This window comes from Heterocephalus glaber, unplaced genomic scaffold, assembly GCF_053883595.1.
Source record: "Heterocephalus glaber isolate CG9 unplaced genomic scaffold, H.glaber_assembly_v1.0 deba00001442, whole genome shotgun sequence".
In the NCBI taxonomy this organism is placed as follows: domain Eukaryota; kingdom Metazoa; phylum Chordata; class Mammalia; order Rodentia; family Bathyergidae; genus Heterocephalus; species Heterocephalus glaber.
In genome coordinates this window covers 19,565,934-19,580,025 of record NW_028258296.1, presented here as the reverse complement: position 1 = coordinate 19,580,025, position 14,092 = coordinate 19,565,934, and the positions used below count along the sequence as shown (strand labels likewise).

At 32.1% G+C, this 14,092-nt stretch overlaps 1 protein-coding gene across 3 annotated transcripts in view; it reads right to left on the bottom strand.

The window, feature by feature from the left end:
- Prkacb (protein kinase cAMP-activated catalytic subunit beta) overlaps positions 1-14,092 on the bottom strand; it is a 114,908-nt gene that overhangs the window by 61,755 nt on the left and 39,061 nt on the right. The window contains exon 1 of one of the 3 annotated variants that reach the window (XM_004841376.3): positions 8,315-8,596. The exons of the other annotated variants lie outside the window; for them this stretch is intronic. Within the exon in view, the coding sequence (XP_004841433.1) occupies positions 8,315-8,495 (181 nt within the window). The 5' untranslated portion in view covers positions 8,496-8,596. Of the gene's footprint in view, positions 1-8,314; positions 8,597-14,092 lie in introns of those variants that run through there. 3 annotated transcript variants of the gene reach the window in all.

Here is a 14,092-nt window from a genome sequence, read left to right as displayed (position 1 = left end):
CGCTAAGAGAAAATACCTGATGTCCAAAGTTAAGAGAGGAAAGGTTTATTTGGCTGTTTGTTGACGCTTCAGCCCATATTTGGCTGGCTCCAAGGCAGGGTGGCATGGCAGACAAGCATGGCAGAGCAGAAACAGTTCATGGTGGGCAAAAGCAAGCAAGAGACAGGACAAGCCTCTTTCTGTCCCTTATATTGTATCTAGACTACTGGGATCAGGGTGGCACCAAACCAATCAGAGGGCTGATTTAGTAATCACACACCTCTAATCCTAACACCCTTAAACCTAGGATTGCACCATAAATCAATCACATGCTCTAGATTCAGCCACTTGTGAAAAAGCCCCAGCTGTGAATGCATGAGGTTCAGGGGGACATCTAGACACAAGCCGTAACAGTCATAGGTGTGGGCCCAGGAAGAAAGGACAATTTGTGTTGGTGATTTGGGCCCAACCACAAACAGTGCTGGCCAAATCAAAGCCAGGTAGGTAAAATAACAGAAGTACTGAAGCTGAGAACAAACCAGATAGAATAAGGCTAGTTAAAGAAAACAGTTATACAGTACTGTCCATTTCTTTTCTCATGGGAAAAAAGCAGGTCTAATGGTTCTAGATTATGAAGTCTATACATTTATATGAATCTGTTGATTTACAATCATATTATGTGTGTATGTGTGTATCAAACTCAATGATTTAAGAACTCCCTTGAGGATTAAACAAAATATATTTGCAAACTTCACTTGGGCTACAGACTACTGGTTTCATTTTCATGGACTAGATAAACTCAAAAAAGGAGGGCTCATTCTACCACAGTGTAGAAATGGGCTCAAAGTACCTTCTCACACATCCCATCAGGCAGAGAAGCCAGGATGACTATACGATACAAATTAAGAAAATAAAATCCTGTGACATTAAGAATCAGTAAGATCTTTGCAAGGATCCACGGCATCACATCAACAAAAGCAGGGATACCTCAACCTTGTTGGGCCTAGTTTGTTTCCTTTCTCCCTCTTTCTTTCCTTCTTTCTCCTTTCCTTCCTTTTCTTTCTCTGTCCTAGGGTTCTCACTGCGCTACATACACAGCCCTTTTTATTTCATTTTCTTTATTTTTTGACACAGGTCTTGCTAAGTTTCCCCAGGTTTGACTTGAATTTGTGATCCATCATATAGCAATGGCAAAATCAACAGCAGCTCAAAATGAGATCACTAGCTTACACACTAATCAAAATACCTATCTTTTTCTTTGTCTAACTTTTGAAAAGAATATTAGTCTCTTTGGAATGAGTAAACAGGAGGTTAGCAAAAGTTACAGCAGGCTGAAAGTAGGTCCCCAAGAAAAGAGCAACTATGCTAATTTGAGTAATTAGGTATACCAGGGATTAATTTGAATATTTAAAAGATGAGACCTTATTTGTATACCAAGTGAGCCACGGTTGTCAAATAAGAATAACTGGGCCCAAGAGCTAAAAACAGCATGTTTCAGGACATATTCTTTCAGTTTCAGTTTATTACCTCCTTCTAGATAACATCTTACTTTCAATGTTCTTTGTCCTTTTTTTTAAATCATGAAAGGATGGTGAAAACTGTCAAATAATTTTTCTCCACCTACTCAGATAATTATACAGTTTTTATCCTTTACTTGTGGTGCATCACATTTATTGCTTTGTATACAGTGAACTTGCATTCCAAAAATAAATCATACTCGATCATGCTGTTGAATCCAGTTTTATAGATTTTTGTTGAGGATTTCTGGATCTATGTTAACCAGAAATATTGGCTTATAATTTCATTTTCTTATAGTGTCTTTGTCTTGACTTTGATATCAGAGTACTGCTGGCCTTGTCAAATGAATCAGAGTTTGCAAGCACTGCCTCATCTTTAGTTTTCTCGGAAGAGTTTGAGAAGTATTGGTATTAATTCTTCCTTAAGTGTTTGGAACTGTGAAGCCATAAGATACTGGGCTTATTTTTTTCCTTGAATTTTTGATTACTGATTTAATCTCCTTAATTGCTATTGGTCTAATCAGATTTTGTATTTATTCATGATTCAGCCTTGGTAAATTGCAGTTTTTAAGAACTTCTTAATTTCTTCTAGGTTATTTAATTTGATGCTATATAATAGTTCACAGTGGTTTCTTGTACATTGTTGATAGAAATAGAAAAATCATAAAGTTTGTATATAACCACAAAATATCATGAATAGCCAAAAAAATTTGAACAAAAAGAACAAAGCTGAGCCATCACACCACATGGCTTCAAAATGTACTAAAACCCTCCAGTAATCAAAACAGCATGGTACTGGCATAAAAACAAACATAGACAAAAGGAGCAGAATAAAGAGACCAGAAATTAACTGAAGCATGTACTGCTATAAAGGTGTCAAGCATACAGTCTCTTCAATAAACAGTGTTATGGTTTGGATCTAAAATGCAATGATGGGGCTTTGCAAAGGTGACTGGATCCTGAGGAGTCTAACTCTATTAGTAGATTAATCCATTGATGTCTATAATTTGATGGCATTATTGGGAAGTGATGGAAACTTAGGAAGTGGGGCCTAACTGAAGTGGGTAATGGGGTGTGACCTTGGGGTGCTATATCTTGTCCCCAATTTTCCTTTCTGGCCTCTCCTCCTCTCTTTGCTTCCCGACTGCCATTAGATGAGCAGTTCTGTTCTGTTTCACCCTCCAGCCCTAAGGTTTGTGCCTCACCACAGGCCTGAAAGCAATGCAGCCTGCTGACCATGTCCTGAAACTATGTGCCAAAATAAAATTTTTCCATTTTGATTTTCTCAGGTATTTTGTCACAGTGATGGGAAGTTGCCTAACACAAGTAGTGTTGGGAAAACTGGATTTTCACATGCAAAAGAATTAAATAAGACCCTTATCTCATATCTTCTACAAAAGTCAACTAAAGTGGATTAAAAACTTAAGTGTAGGACATGAAACTATGAAACTTTTAGAAGAAAACATTAGGGGAAAAGCTTCCTGACATTGGAATGAGTTTTTAGATATGACTACAAAAGCAAAATAGGCAAATGGAATTGTATCACAGTGAGAATCTTCTGCAGAGCAAAGAAAATAGTGAAGAGACAATCTGTGGAACATGAGAAAATATTTGCAAAAGCACACATTTGATGAGGGGGGGTCAATATCCAAAATCTGTAAAGAATTCAAACAATTCAATAGAAAGAAAACAATCAAACAAACAAAAAGAAGTAAAGGGCCTAAACAGATATATCTGAGAAGAAGATGTACGAGTGCCTGAAAAAAAAAAGTTCAACATCACTAATTTTCAGAAAAACACAAACTAAAACTACAAGCAGATTATCACTTCACATCTTTTAAAATGGCTATAATTTTAAAAAAAGACAAAAGATAACAAGTATCAGAGAAGATGTGAAGAAAAGGGAACTCTGATATGCTGCCAGAGCATATGTAAAAGAATACAGCCATCACGGAAAATGGCATTGAGGTTCCTCAAAAAAATAAATATACAAGAACCATGATATGACTCAGCAATCTTACTTCTGTGCATATACTCAAAGGAAATGAAACTGATATGTTGGAGAGAGATCTGTACTCTCATGCTCACTGCAGCATTATTCACAATTGCCAATATATTGTAATAAACCTAAATGCTCGTTAACAAATGGATTCTTTAAATTTATTCCATAAAATGTAAAAATAATCATAAGTATGCTCAAAGATTTAGCTATAAGGATGTTAATCACAGCATTTTAAAATAGAGTAGCAAAAAACTAAAAAAGCACAATAATATTAATAGTGGTTATATTTTGGCAGAATTGTATGTAGTTTTTTATTTTTTTCTTTGTTGTTCTGTGTGGTTTCCAAATTTTTATGTGACCATATTACCTGAAAATCAGATTAAAATGTTATTAGGAAATAAGTGCTTCTCAAACTTTAATGTGTATATGAATCAGCTCAGAATCTTGTTGAAATACAAAATTGACTCAGCAGATTTAGGTAGGACCTGAGAATCTTCCTTTTTAACAAGCTCTCAGGTAATGTTAATGATGCTGGACCCATGCCACACTTTGAGGCACTAAAGCATATATGCATGTATATCTTCCATCTCCTCTAACTCTGTCCTATGACTACTTATTGCAAAGCAGAAGCAGCTAAAGGCTTCTTAGTATATTAGTATAATTGGCGTAGTACTGGGTGTTGCTATATAGCCCACGGGAATGTGTCCTAATTTCAAATTATTTAATATCCCAATAACTTTAGCTTTGCTATAAAGTCTGTTGATTACTCCAATTCTTATTCTAAAAATCATTATATAAAACAAACAGGTAACACTGAAAACTTCAATGCTTCTGAAATGTGGTGTTTACTTGGGTTAGGTTAGCATTTTGCTCTTTTTGGTTAATACCCATAGGCCTTTAAAATAAATTGCAAAGTTCACAGTATAATAAATTGAAGGAAGTTCATTAACACTAAATCCATAGTATATTAAATGTTTATCTAACAAACAACTGAACATTAAGAACAGTGTTAGCAATGCTAAAATAAACTAATAAGTTCTATGCCATTACAGACTTTAAAATCAAAATGAGAGAGAGATAACATAAGGACTACAGGTAATATAATCTTTTGGGTTTTTTCTCTTTTGTCGGTATATTTTAGATATACATAATGATAATATCCATCATTGAGGATTTGTACGTGTACATGATATATCTTGTTGCTGCTTTTTTCTCCCCTCCCCCTCCCCTCCCTTCAACCTCTCTTCCTCTTATTTTCAAAAGCTTTGTTTTCAGTTTTCATTCTGTTCTCTTTTTTCTCTTGTCCCTTCCTCCCTTTCCCCCTCCCTTTTCCCCCTTCTCATTTGAGCATTTTCTTCCAATTTCCCAATATCTAATATACATTCGGTCCTTATTTTCATTTTCTGTTTCTCATACCAGAGAAACAATGCAATATTTAAACATGTGTGTCCAATTTATTTCACTTAAGACTATGGTCTCAAGGCACATCCATTTAGCTAGAAATGTCTCAAGCTTATCTTTCTTTATGGCAGAGTAGTATTCCATTGTATAAAAACAGCACATCTTCTTTATTAATATAATTTTAATATGATAAAATAAATCTTATTAAAAGTAGATGATATTACAGCATAAGGAAGGGGATCATGAATTCTAATAATGACAAAGGATAGAGGAATAGGATCCCTTGATTATTATGTCAGAACTGATACATGAGAGAACTTAAAATTATGAGCAAATTTCACCTTTGGTAGAAGTAAGAAAAGGAAATTTCAGATAAAAGTATTTTGAATAAGCAGTGTTATATAGGGAATCCATTATTGGACAATTAATTTTAATGTTCACTGTAGTGTCAAAAGCATTAGCTTTAACTAAGGGGCCAGCACAAATAGAAAATGTATGGTAGCTATACACATTTCCCTATAATATATAAAAGCAAGTTAACTTATCCCATATTGTGCTAGTTAAGAAATTTAGACTTTTATCTAAAGATGCATTATATTATTTTCCACTTTAAAAAATTGCATTGGCTCCCTACTATCTATTAGAATGTAGGCAAAACTTTTGAATATTGATACCAATATGCTTTGAAAATTATGTTGTTTACATGCTTACTTTTCCTATTCTTGTTTTTGAGCATAGAAGCTAGATTTTATTTTTCCAGAATCTTGTTTAGACACAGTAAATACTGAAAAAAGGTCTGTCAAATGAGTAGAAATTAATTACTATCAATAAGCTTATAAAATAGTTGTAAGTAGTAATATTAGGTAAAAAAAGATAATGTGGAAAGTAAGGTTTTCTAGTTTAAAAGCTTCAATAATACAGATGCAGTGGACTAATAGATGGGAAGTAAACTGTCTGAAAGATTGCATGAACTTCAGAAAGGTAAACTTACTGAAATGTAGTGTTTTCTAATCACTGTAGCTATCTAATTCCACCTGAGGAAATCTATATTCAAAATTGCTTATTTGTTCAATATGGCATTATATCTAAGACTCACCAAAATAGATTTGTAACTCTCAGAGAAATAGCTTGCAAATTCATGGGAAGGGGAGAGACAAACTGCTCAATGGTATTGGCCTATTCACTTCGTAAACTGTTGCAGTGGATATTAAGTATGTAAAGTCAAAGACTTAAAATAAGTAGAACTTCCATTAATTTCTGATCATATATCTCAACAGACTAGCTATGATTAAAGAAAGACTGACAAGCTAATCAAAACAAATTTGTTACAAAGAGAACTCAATGAACGTCAATATTCCCATTCATTCTGGGTCAGAACAAAAAAGCAGAATTCCTCTACGCTTTTCCTCTGACCTTCAAATAGTTATATGTGCATGCAATTAGCTATTACATATTTATGTTATCAACAGGAATTCCTGTTACTTAATTTACTAGTAAAAAAGATGAAACACTTGGAAACCACTATGTGGCTTTTATCCTACATATCTTCCCACTTATAATGTCACTAGAAAAGGAATTTTGATTAAACTTTGTTATATTTCATCTGCCTACACGGGTAATCTTTATTCAACTATTTCTACATTTAAAATGTTTCTTAAAATGTACTTTGGAACATATATATCCAGAGTATTTGTCATGAGGAGATACCACATTCCTTTTTCTTGTCAAACAAGTCATGCAAGTCAACTGAATTAAGCAGCTTTGAACAATGTGTTTTGTATATAAACTTCATATAATCAAAACTCCTTCCCTAACTCACTGCACAAATGAATAAAACTTTAAATCTTCACCACAAACATAAACGTTGGAGTTCTGTTTTTGCCATATCAGTGTTTTCTCCTCCGTATGAATACATTCTATAACAGAAAAGTGGCACTCCGTGGTTACTCTTCTTTGCATACAGAACACTATTTCTAGTGCACAATATGTTACTGTTTATCTACATAATATTTGAGGTATGAAAAGAACAGATTGGAGGAATAATTAATAGATATTTACTTTCTCTTTAAATAGTTCTTATATCATGTCTAAAATTCTTATAAGGACACAAGTTTTGTTCTTTGGTGAAACAGAAATTAATTCAATTTTGTCATTGTTCCTCATCTAACTTTAGGATATCTTTGAAATACATGGGAGCAGGAGACCACAGTTTTATAGAACAGGGGAAACAGAATGAATTAAAAGCTTTTGCTTGTGGTATTATTCCAGTATTCTCAATTCATTAACTTGAGATCCCTCATCTATCAATCTGTTGTAAAGACCAACTACAAATAATCGAAACCTGTTGAGTTAAAAAAAAAATTTGTACAAATACATTTTCTTCTTCACTTTCTCTTTCAAGTGGCTTGAAGAGGGTTTTAGAAATTCTTATGGATAAAACAATAATTCAAACAAGTTCCTAAAAAATCATCTAGGTACTGTAAATTCTGTAAATTAATTTTGTAAACTAATTTTTTTAACTGAGCTCTCAAATTCTTTGGCATATATAAACACAAAGGCAAACACCAGTGCTATTTAATGATCAAACAAACACACCAAAAAGGGCAAGGGTGCCAAGGGTAATTCTACTGTTCAAAGTGACAAAAATACCTTAGGGAGGGTCCAAGGTGAGACTGGCATGGAGGTACTGGTATTGTTTATATGTGAAGCTTATCTTTTCATATGCACGTCTCCCAAAGTGGTATTGTATTACCATTTTTAGCAAAGTAGTAAGTCCAAATATTTTTAACATACCTAGAATGTGATGCAAACATGACAACTTTTTTCAAATTTAGCCATATTTATAAATAACATAAAGTACAATTATGAAAGCTTTTTTATGAAAGCTTTTAATATCCATGTTACATATGTAAGATTTTACATAAAATAATCATTCTCTGCTTTTATTTTTAAGTTTTGCTTGTAAAAATTGAAGTAACTTTCACATATGCACTTAAAAATAAAAAATAGTAGACTAAAAATTTCGCTGTAAATTTGAAAGTCTTCTTACCTAAGTTTAAAGCTTATATACATAAGAATTTTTAAAAATACACAGCTTATCATTTTAAAATTTGTTTTTCATTTTTATATAAAGATATAAAAGCAAACAGTAACATCTACTAGAAATGATGTCAGAAGACTGTAGAAAATTTTCTTATGGAATTCAGAACTTAGTTATATGTAAAACAAAACAATAAACTACTTGATTCAGCTCAATTTATAATCAACTTTTTGTAGAATTCTTTCAACTTCATCTTGCAAAATGGTCTGGTGCAAATCATAAAAAGACAAAACAGGTCTTTATGTTTGACTCTAAAGCTTCAATTAGTATGTTAGCTGCTAGTTATAATCTATCATTTAAGAAAAAAAAACTTACTTGATCTGTCCCATAAGGCAGTATGTTCAGAGAAATGAAGGCTGTCATTTTCCAGAGCTGTTTTCTGATCATATGTAGTACTTTTAGAGTGCCTATGAAATAACCGGTTAGCAAAACCTTCCAATTTTTGAAGAGCAGTAGATGTATGCTGGTTACAGGGTAGTTCTCTATAAGCTGCCATTCATGTACATTTACACTTTACTAAAGTAATTAAAAATATTTCCAGAAGGAGCTCAACAACTTCTTACACAGAAGCTGAAAGCTATGCATGTGTCAAACTTCCTGTTTGCAGGGTATTCAAACCACTACTGCTGCTCTGTTTCCTGTTAATATAAAACAGCACATTACTGAGCTTTTCTTATCAAAACTCTTTTCATCTCAACTAGAGATGGGGGTTTTACAAACTTGCAATATCTGCCCAGCAGGACTTATGTCTGAGTGTTTAATATTAATATAAGGTTAATGATAGCAAAACATAAACTTTTATATAGAGAGAGTAGGCTAAACATTTTTAAAAAAGGGAAACTAGTTAAACATGTATGACAAACATATGTACACAAATGAAGGTCAAATCATCCTCAAAACATAACACATTAAAAAGACCACTTGTGCTTTTCCAAGAAGTCAGCTAATTTAACTGATTTGTGAATCTTTATGAGGAATTATGTTTTCATCAAAAACTGATATGCAATGGCTAAAACAAGACTTACAAAACAAACAGAAAACATCTTATAACTAAGATAAATTTTTGAAGAAATAACTTTTGGAGAAAATAAAAACCTGAATATTGCTAACTCACTGACTTAAGTCTGGTATATGCAGGAACTATAGAAACTTAGCATACCATTATTGTCTATCAAACTTAGCTACTGACACTTGTCTGCCTACCAGCAGAATATTTTAAAACACTCTAAAATTGAAAAGAGTTAAAAAATTCAGATTTAAAATTATATAATTCTAAAATAAATGTAAATTACAATTATATAACATCCATACCAAGAAATTTCAGTTGAGAGAAAAACAATTCCTTCTAATTGAAGCATGTGAATTTAAAAATCTTAACAGAAGATTACTGCTTACCTATCCTCTGATTTAGTAGCTCACTTAGAAACATAGCTTTCAATTAATAAATAAAATTTGCCATCACCCCTTTGCAGGGGGGAAAAGTTACCTACGGCATTTAACAAGAATTTGAGTATCTGCCTTTTGACACCAATTAAAGGATGAGAATTGTGTGGTTTTCTCTTTGAAAGTTCTAAATAAAGGGAAACAAGGAAAAGAAAGAAAGTCTTAAAAAATCTTTCTGAAAATATCTTAGCCCGTATTTCCTGCCAACTGTTTGGCAAATATAATAGGAATAATAATGATAAATAGAATAATTGGAAAAATAATGTAATCAAATTAGAGAACCACACACAAGTCCATTAAAGAAACAAGGATTTGCCTTGTAGCACACAATTCATTTGTATGTAGTTTTGTAATAAGATTAATACAATCTAAACAGCAGAGTATTTCTAAGACTGTATTTCTTAAATTTGCTTTCCATATAAATATTATATGTGTATAATAAAAAATAATTGATTAACATCTGAGAGTGTCTTACACAAAACAGACACTGATAAGTGTCTGGTGTGTTAATAAATATAGTATTCGCAGTGTATGGACTGACACAGTATGCTAAGAATTGGATAAAAGCCTGAATTCCTTTGAATTGCCTTGCTAGCAGAAGTTACTAATCTTCAAGGCTCACAACAAATGTCAAGTCTTCAGTGAAGTCTCCCACATACTTCCTAGAAAAAGTAAACTGCTCTCTCGTTTCCACGGATCTTAGGATTTTATATTAAAATTGGCTGTTTATGAATTGTGATTTAAATTCATAAATGCATGTTATTAGACAATAAATATGTTAAATGAAGTAAGCATTCACTTTTAACAATTTAAAATCTAAGTAGAATCTTCAAATACTAGAAAATGTTTGAATTTATAAGATCATATTTGTAAGTAAAAAATTGTTTTATATAGAGAAACAGTAATGGGAATAACATCATTGGATTTCTACTCTTCTCTACATTCGGTTACTAAATTTTATTTGAGTTCCATTTTCACTCAGTGCAAATATTTCCTTCTAAAACACTCTAGTTTCCCTGATCCCAGTCACCCCTTCCATCACTCATCTTTCTGACATGTTACCTTCTGCAAGATAGTACACTCCTGGTATAGTATTCCCTTGCAAAGATCCAAACTAACCATAACATTTCAGCCTGACTACATTCATTTTTAACACAGATAGCCAGTATCATGTATATTTGACATTTCTTAAGTATAGAAATTCCACATTCCTAACCAGAACACTGAAATTATCTTATTTAAAACAAGATAAGCTTTAAAATAAAATTACTACAGCAAAAACAAAATATGCTTCCCTGAGCATCTTGAAAATATATTTTGAAATTTGTCTATTTTTTTCAATAAAACTGTTTCTACTTGTTACAAAATTCTTATAGAAAGTAGAATATTTGTTTCTTAGACTAATGCTTCTATATATGGTAATGTGACCAGGAAGCTGTTGCTATGGAAGTGCTCAGGCAATGTAACTTTTATTAAAAGAAAGAACTCTACTGGCATCTACTGCTAGAAAGAAATAACTGCAGTTTTAACTAAAACTATGAATTCCTACATAATTCAAATTAATTTTTAGAAGTATATTACTTTTTATTCTTCTTGATGGTATTTTCAGAATATTATTTTGTACTATAGAGTTTGGACTTATACCCAAAATTTGTTGGGAAGAGTGTATTTTGTATTTAAATAATGTACATTATAGAACTAGAGAGCAATCAACTTCAAAAGTTCTCTATCGTTCTGCATTACTTTTATTTTTATTTTGTAGTTAATTAATTTATTTATTAATGGCTTCGAACTTACTGTGTAGCCCAAGCTGACCTCAAACTCGCAGCAATCCTGCCTCAGCGTCCTGAGTGCTGGGATTATAGGCATGCACCACCATGCCCAGCTTTTCTGCATTAGTTTTAGAAATAATAGCAATTTTCAGAGTTGCTTTGTCATAAGATACCACAAAATACCGATTTATTTCTTATAATCAGTAATCTATAATTAGTAATAATAATGAAGTGCCACACACTTTACAATATATAAAAATAATTTTCATTGTGAAATTATTATAAGGCTCATAAAACCTTTACATATGAAGTAGCACCAGTACTATTATCCCTATTTTAAGACAAAAGAAATTTACAAACATAAAGTGACTTATCCAAAGTCACTTAGGGGGCCGGGGATTTAGATCAGTGGTTCCATCGCCTGCCTTGCAAGCACCAAGGTCCCGAGTTCAATCCCTGGTACCAAAAACAAATTAAAAAATTAAGTCACTTAGGTTTTATAACTCCTACATCAGGGTTCCTGAACTGTATGACCTTGGTTTCCTATAAGAAGCAAACATTTATTCAATTGTATTTTCAAACAAGAGTAGGGATGTTGTGGTGAAAGGAGAGGCAAATACAATTAGTTCTTGGATATACTGTCCAGGACTAAGAACCTATTTTTCAGTTTAACTGTCCATCACATACTTTAAAAGCTTGAAGGTTAAAGAAAAGAAAAACATGGAAGTATATGTAAGATATAAAAATGTTGTGTTTCCTCTATGCAGAAAACAAGTGATATGACCATGACCCAGCTCTTCAAATAAAGTTTTTAGGGTAATAGTTATGCCTTTTCTAGAATGTTATATAGAGGTTCATATAGTATGTGTCCTTTTAAGACTCACTTCTTTCATTTAGCATAGCAACTGAGGTTTATCCATTTTGAGAGTCTCAATATTTCACTGACTTCTATTGTTTAATAAGTATTCCATTGTATAAATTTGTTAAAACTATGGCTTCATTCACAAATGAATTGCTTTTGCATATGTCAAAGCTCAGTTGATCATATTTGTGTGGGTCTCTTTCTAGAATCTATTGTATTCCATTGATCTATGTATGTATCAATTCTTTCATCTACACAATAGTTTTGGATAGTGCAGATTTTAGTTTGTCTAAAACCTAAAAGAAGCACCCAATGATAAATGTGAATGTATTGTATACCTAAAATGTACCAATAAAAGAATTTAAGCAAAAAAAAGTTTTACAATTGTTCATTACTAATGTATAGACATATAACCTGTTTTATATAATGATAATATATACTTCAACTTTGCTAAATTTACTTGTTAGTTTTAGAATCTTTTTCTGTTTGTAGATTTCTTGCAATTTTTCTACATAGGGAATCATGTCATCTTTGAATACAGAGTTTGTTTTTGTAATTCTTATGCCTCTTACTTACTTTTCTTGCCATATCGCATTAGTTAAGACCTGCAGTACAAGGTTAAATAAGAATGGTGAGTGTTAGCTCTGCTTATTCCATGGCTCAGGAAGAAAGTATGTTTTCTTCTTTCCTACCATTGACAATGATGTCAGGGGAGCTGTAAACCTGTTCTGTAGATGTTACTTATTGAGACAACAAAGTTTCCTTCTATTCCTAGTTAGGTGGGAGTTTTTAACCTTGGCGGCATATTGAATTTATCAATAAATTTTAGGATCAGTTGATATAATAATGTGGTTTCACCTTTTTAGTATGCTAATATGATGAATTACACCAGTTAATTTCCAAATTTTGAGTAAGATTTTAATTCATAGGCGAAACATCTCTTGTTCTGCATATACCTTCTTTCTATCCTTTTTATATATTGCTGGATTTAATTTAGTAATATTTAATTGAAGATTTTTGTGTCTATACTTAGAAAAGATGTTGTCATATACTGTCTGCATAATTTTGATAACAGCCTAAGGTGGAGCTCATAAAATAAAATTAAAAGTCATCTTGTTTTCCAGAAGAGGGAATTGGTATCATTTCTTCTTTAAGTGTTTGGTAGGATTTGTCAGTAAAACTATCTGGGACGAGCTCTCTTTTCATATTACAAATACTAATACAATTTCTTCAATCAATATACTACAGCTGAGTTATCTATTGCATCTTGAATATTGGTCATTTGTGTCTTTCAAAAAAATGGTCTATTTCGACTGAGAAATTTATGTGAATACAGTTGTTTCTAATATCCCCTTAAAACCCATTTAATGTGGCATCTGGAGTAATTATCTCTTTTCATTCTTGATATTAGTAATTTGTATTCTCTTTACTTGGTTAATTTGATTTCTTTTAATGATTTTTTTAAAGATTCACCTGTTGCATTCATTTATTTTCTTCATCATTTTTCTGTTTTCAATTTTATTGATTCCTGCTTTTTTCTTTTTGCTGTTTTTTTTAATTAGTGTGTGTTTGCAGGACATAAGGTTTACATTTCTTGTGGGTAGTTAATACATGTATCTAACACATCTTAATTTCTTTTTCCACCCCTTCCCCTCTCTTCCTTTACCCTTCTCCCCATCTCTTGATCCCTTTTCCTTTTGAGAAAGATTATGTCTTTTATTTTGCTCTTTATATTTTGAGTTTCTTACATTAAAGAAACCATGCAATATTTAAGTTTGTGTGTCTCATTTGTTTCACTTAACATCCTGCTTTTATTTCTCTTCCTCTACTCTCTTTGATGTTACATTGCTTTTTTTCTAGTTTCATAATATGGAAGCTTAGACTGTTAATTAAGACATTTTTCTAATATATGAACTCAACCCTATAGATTTCTCTCTGAAAAGGTGCATTTGACAAATTTTGATGTATCATATTTCCATTTTCATTTGGTTGAAAAATTTTCTAATTTCCTTTAAT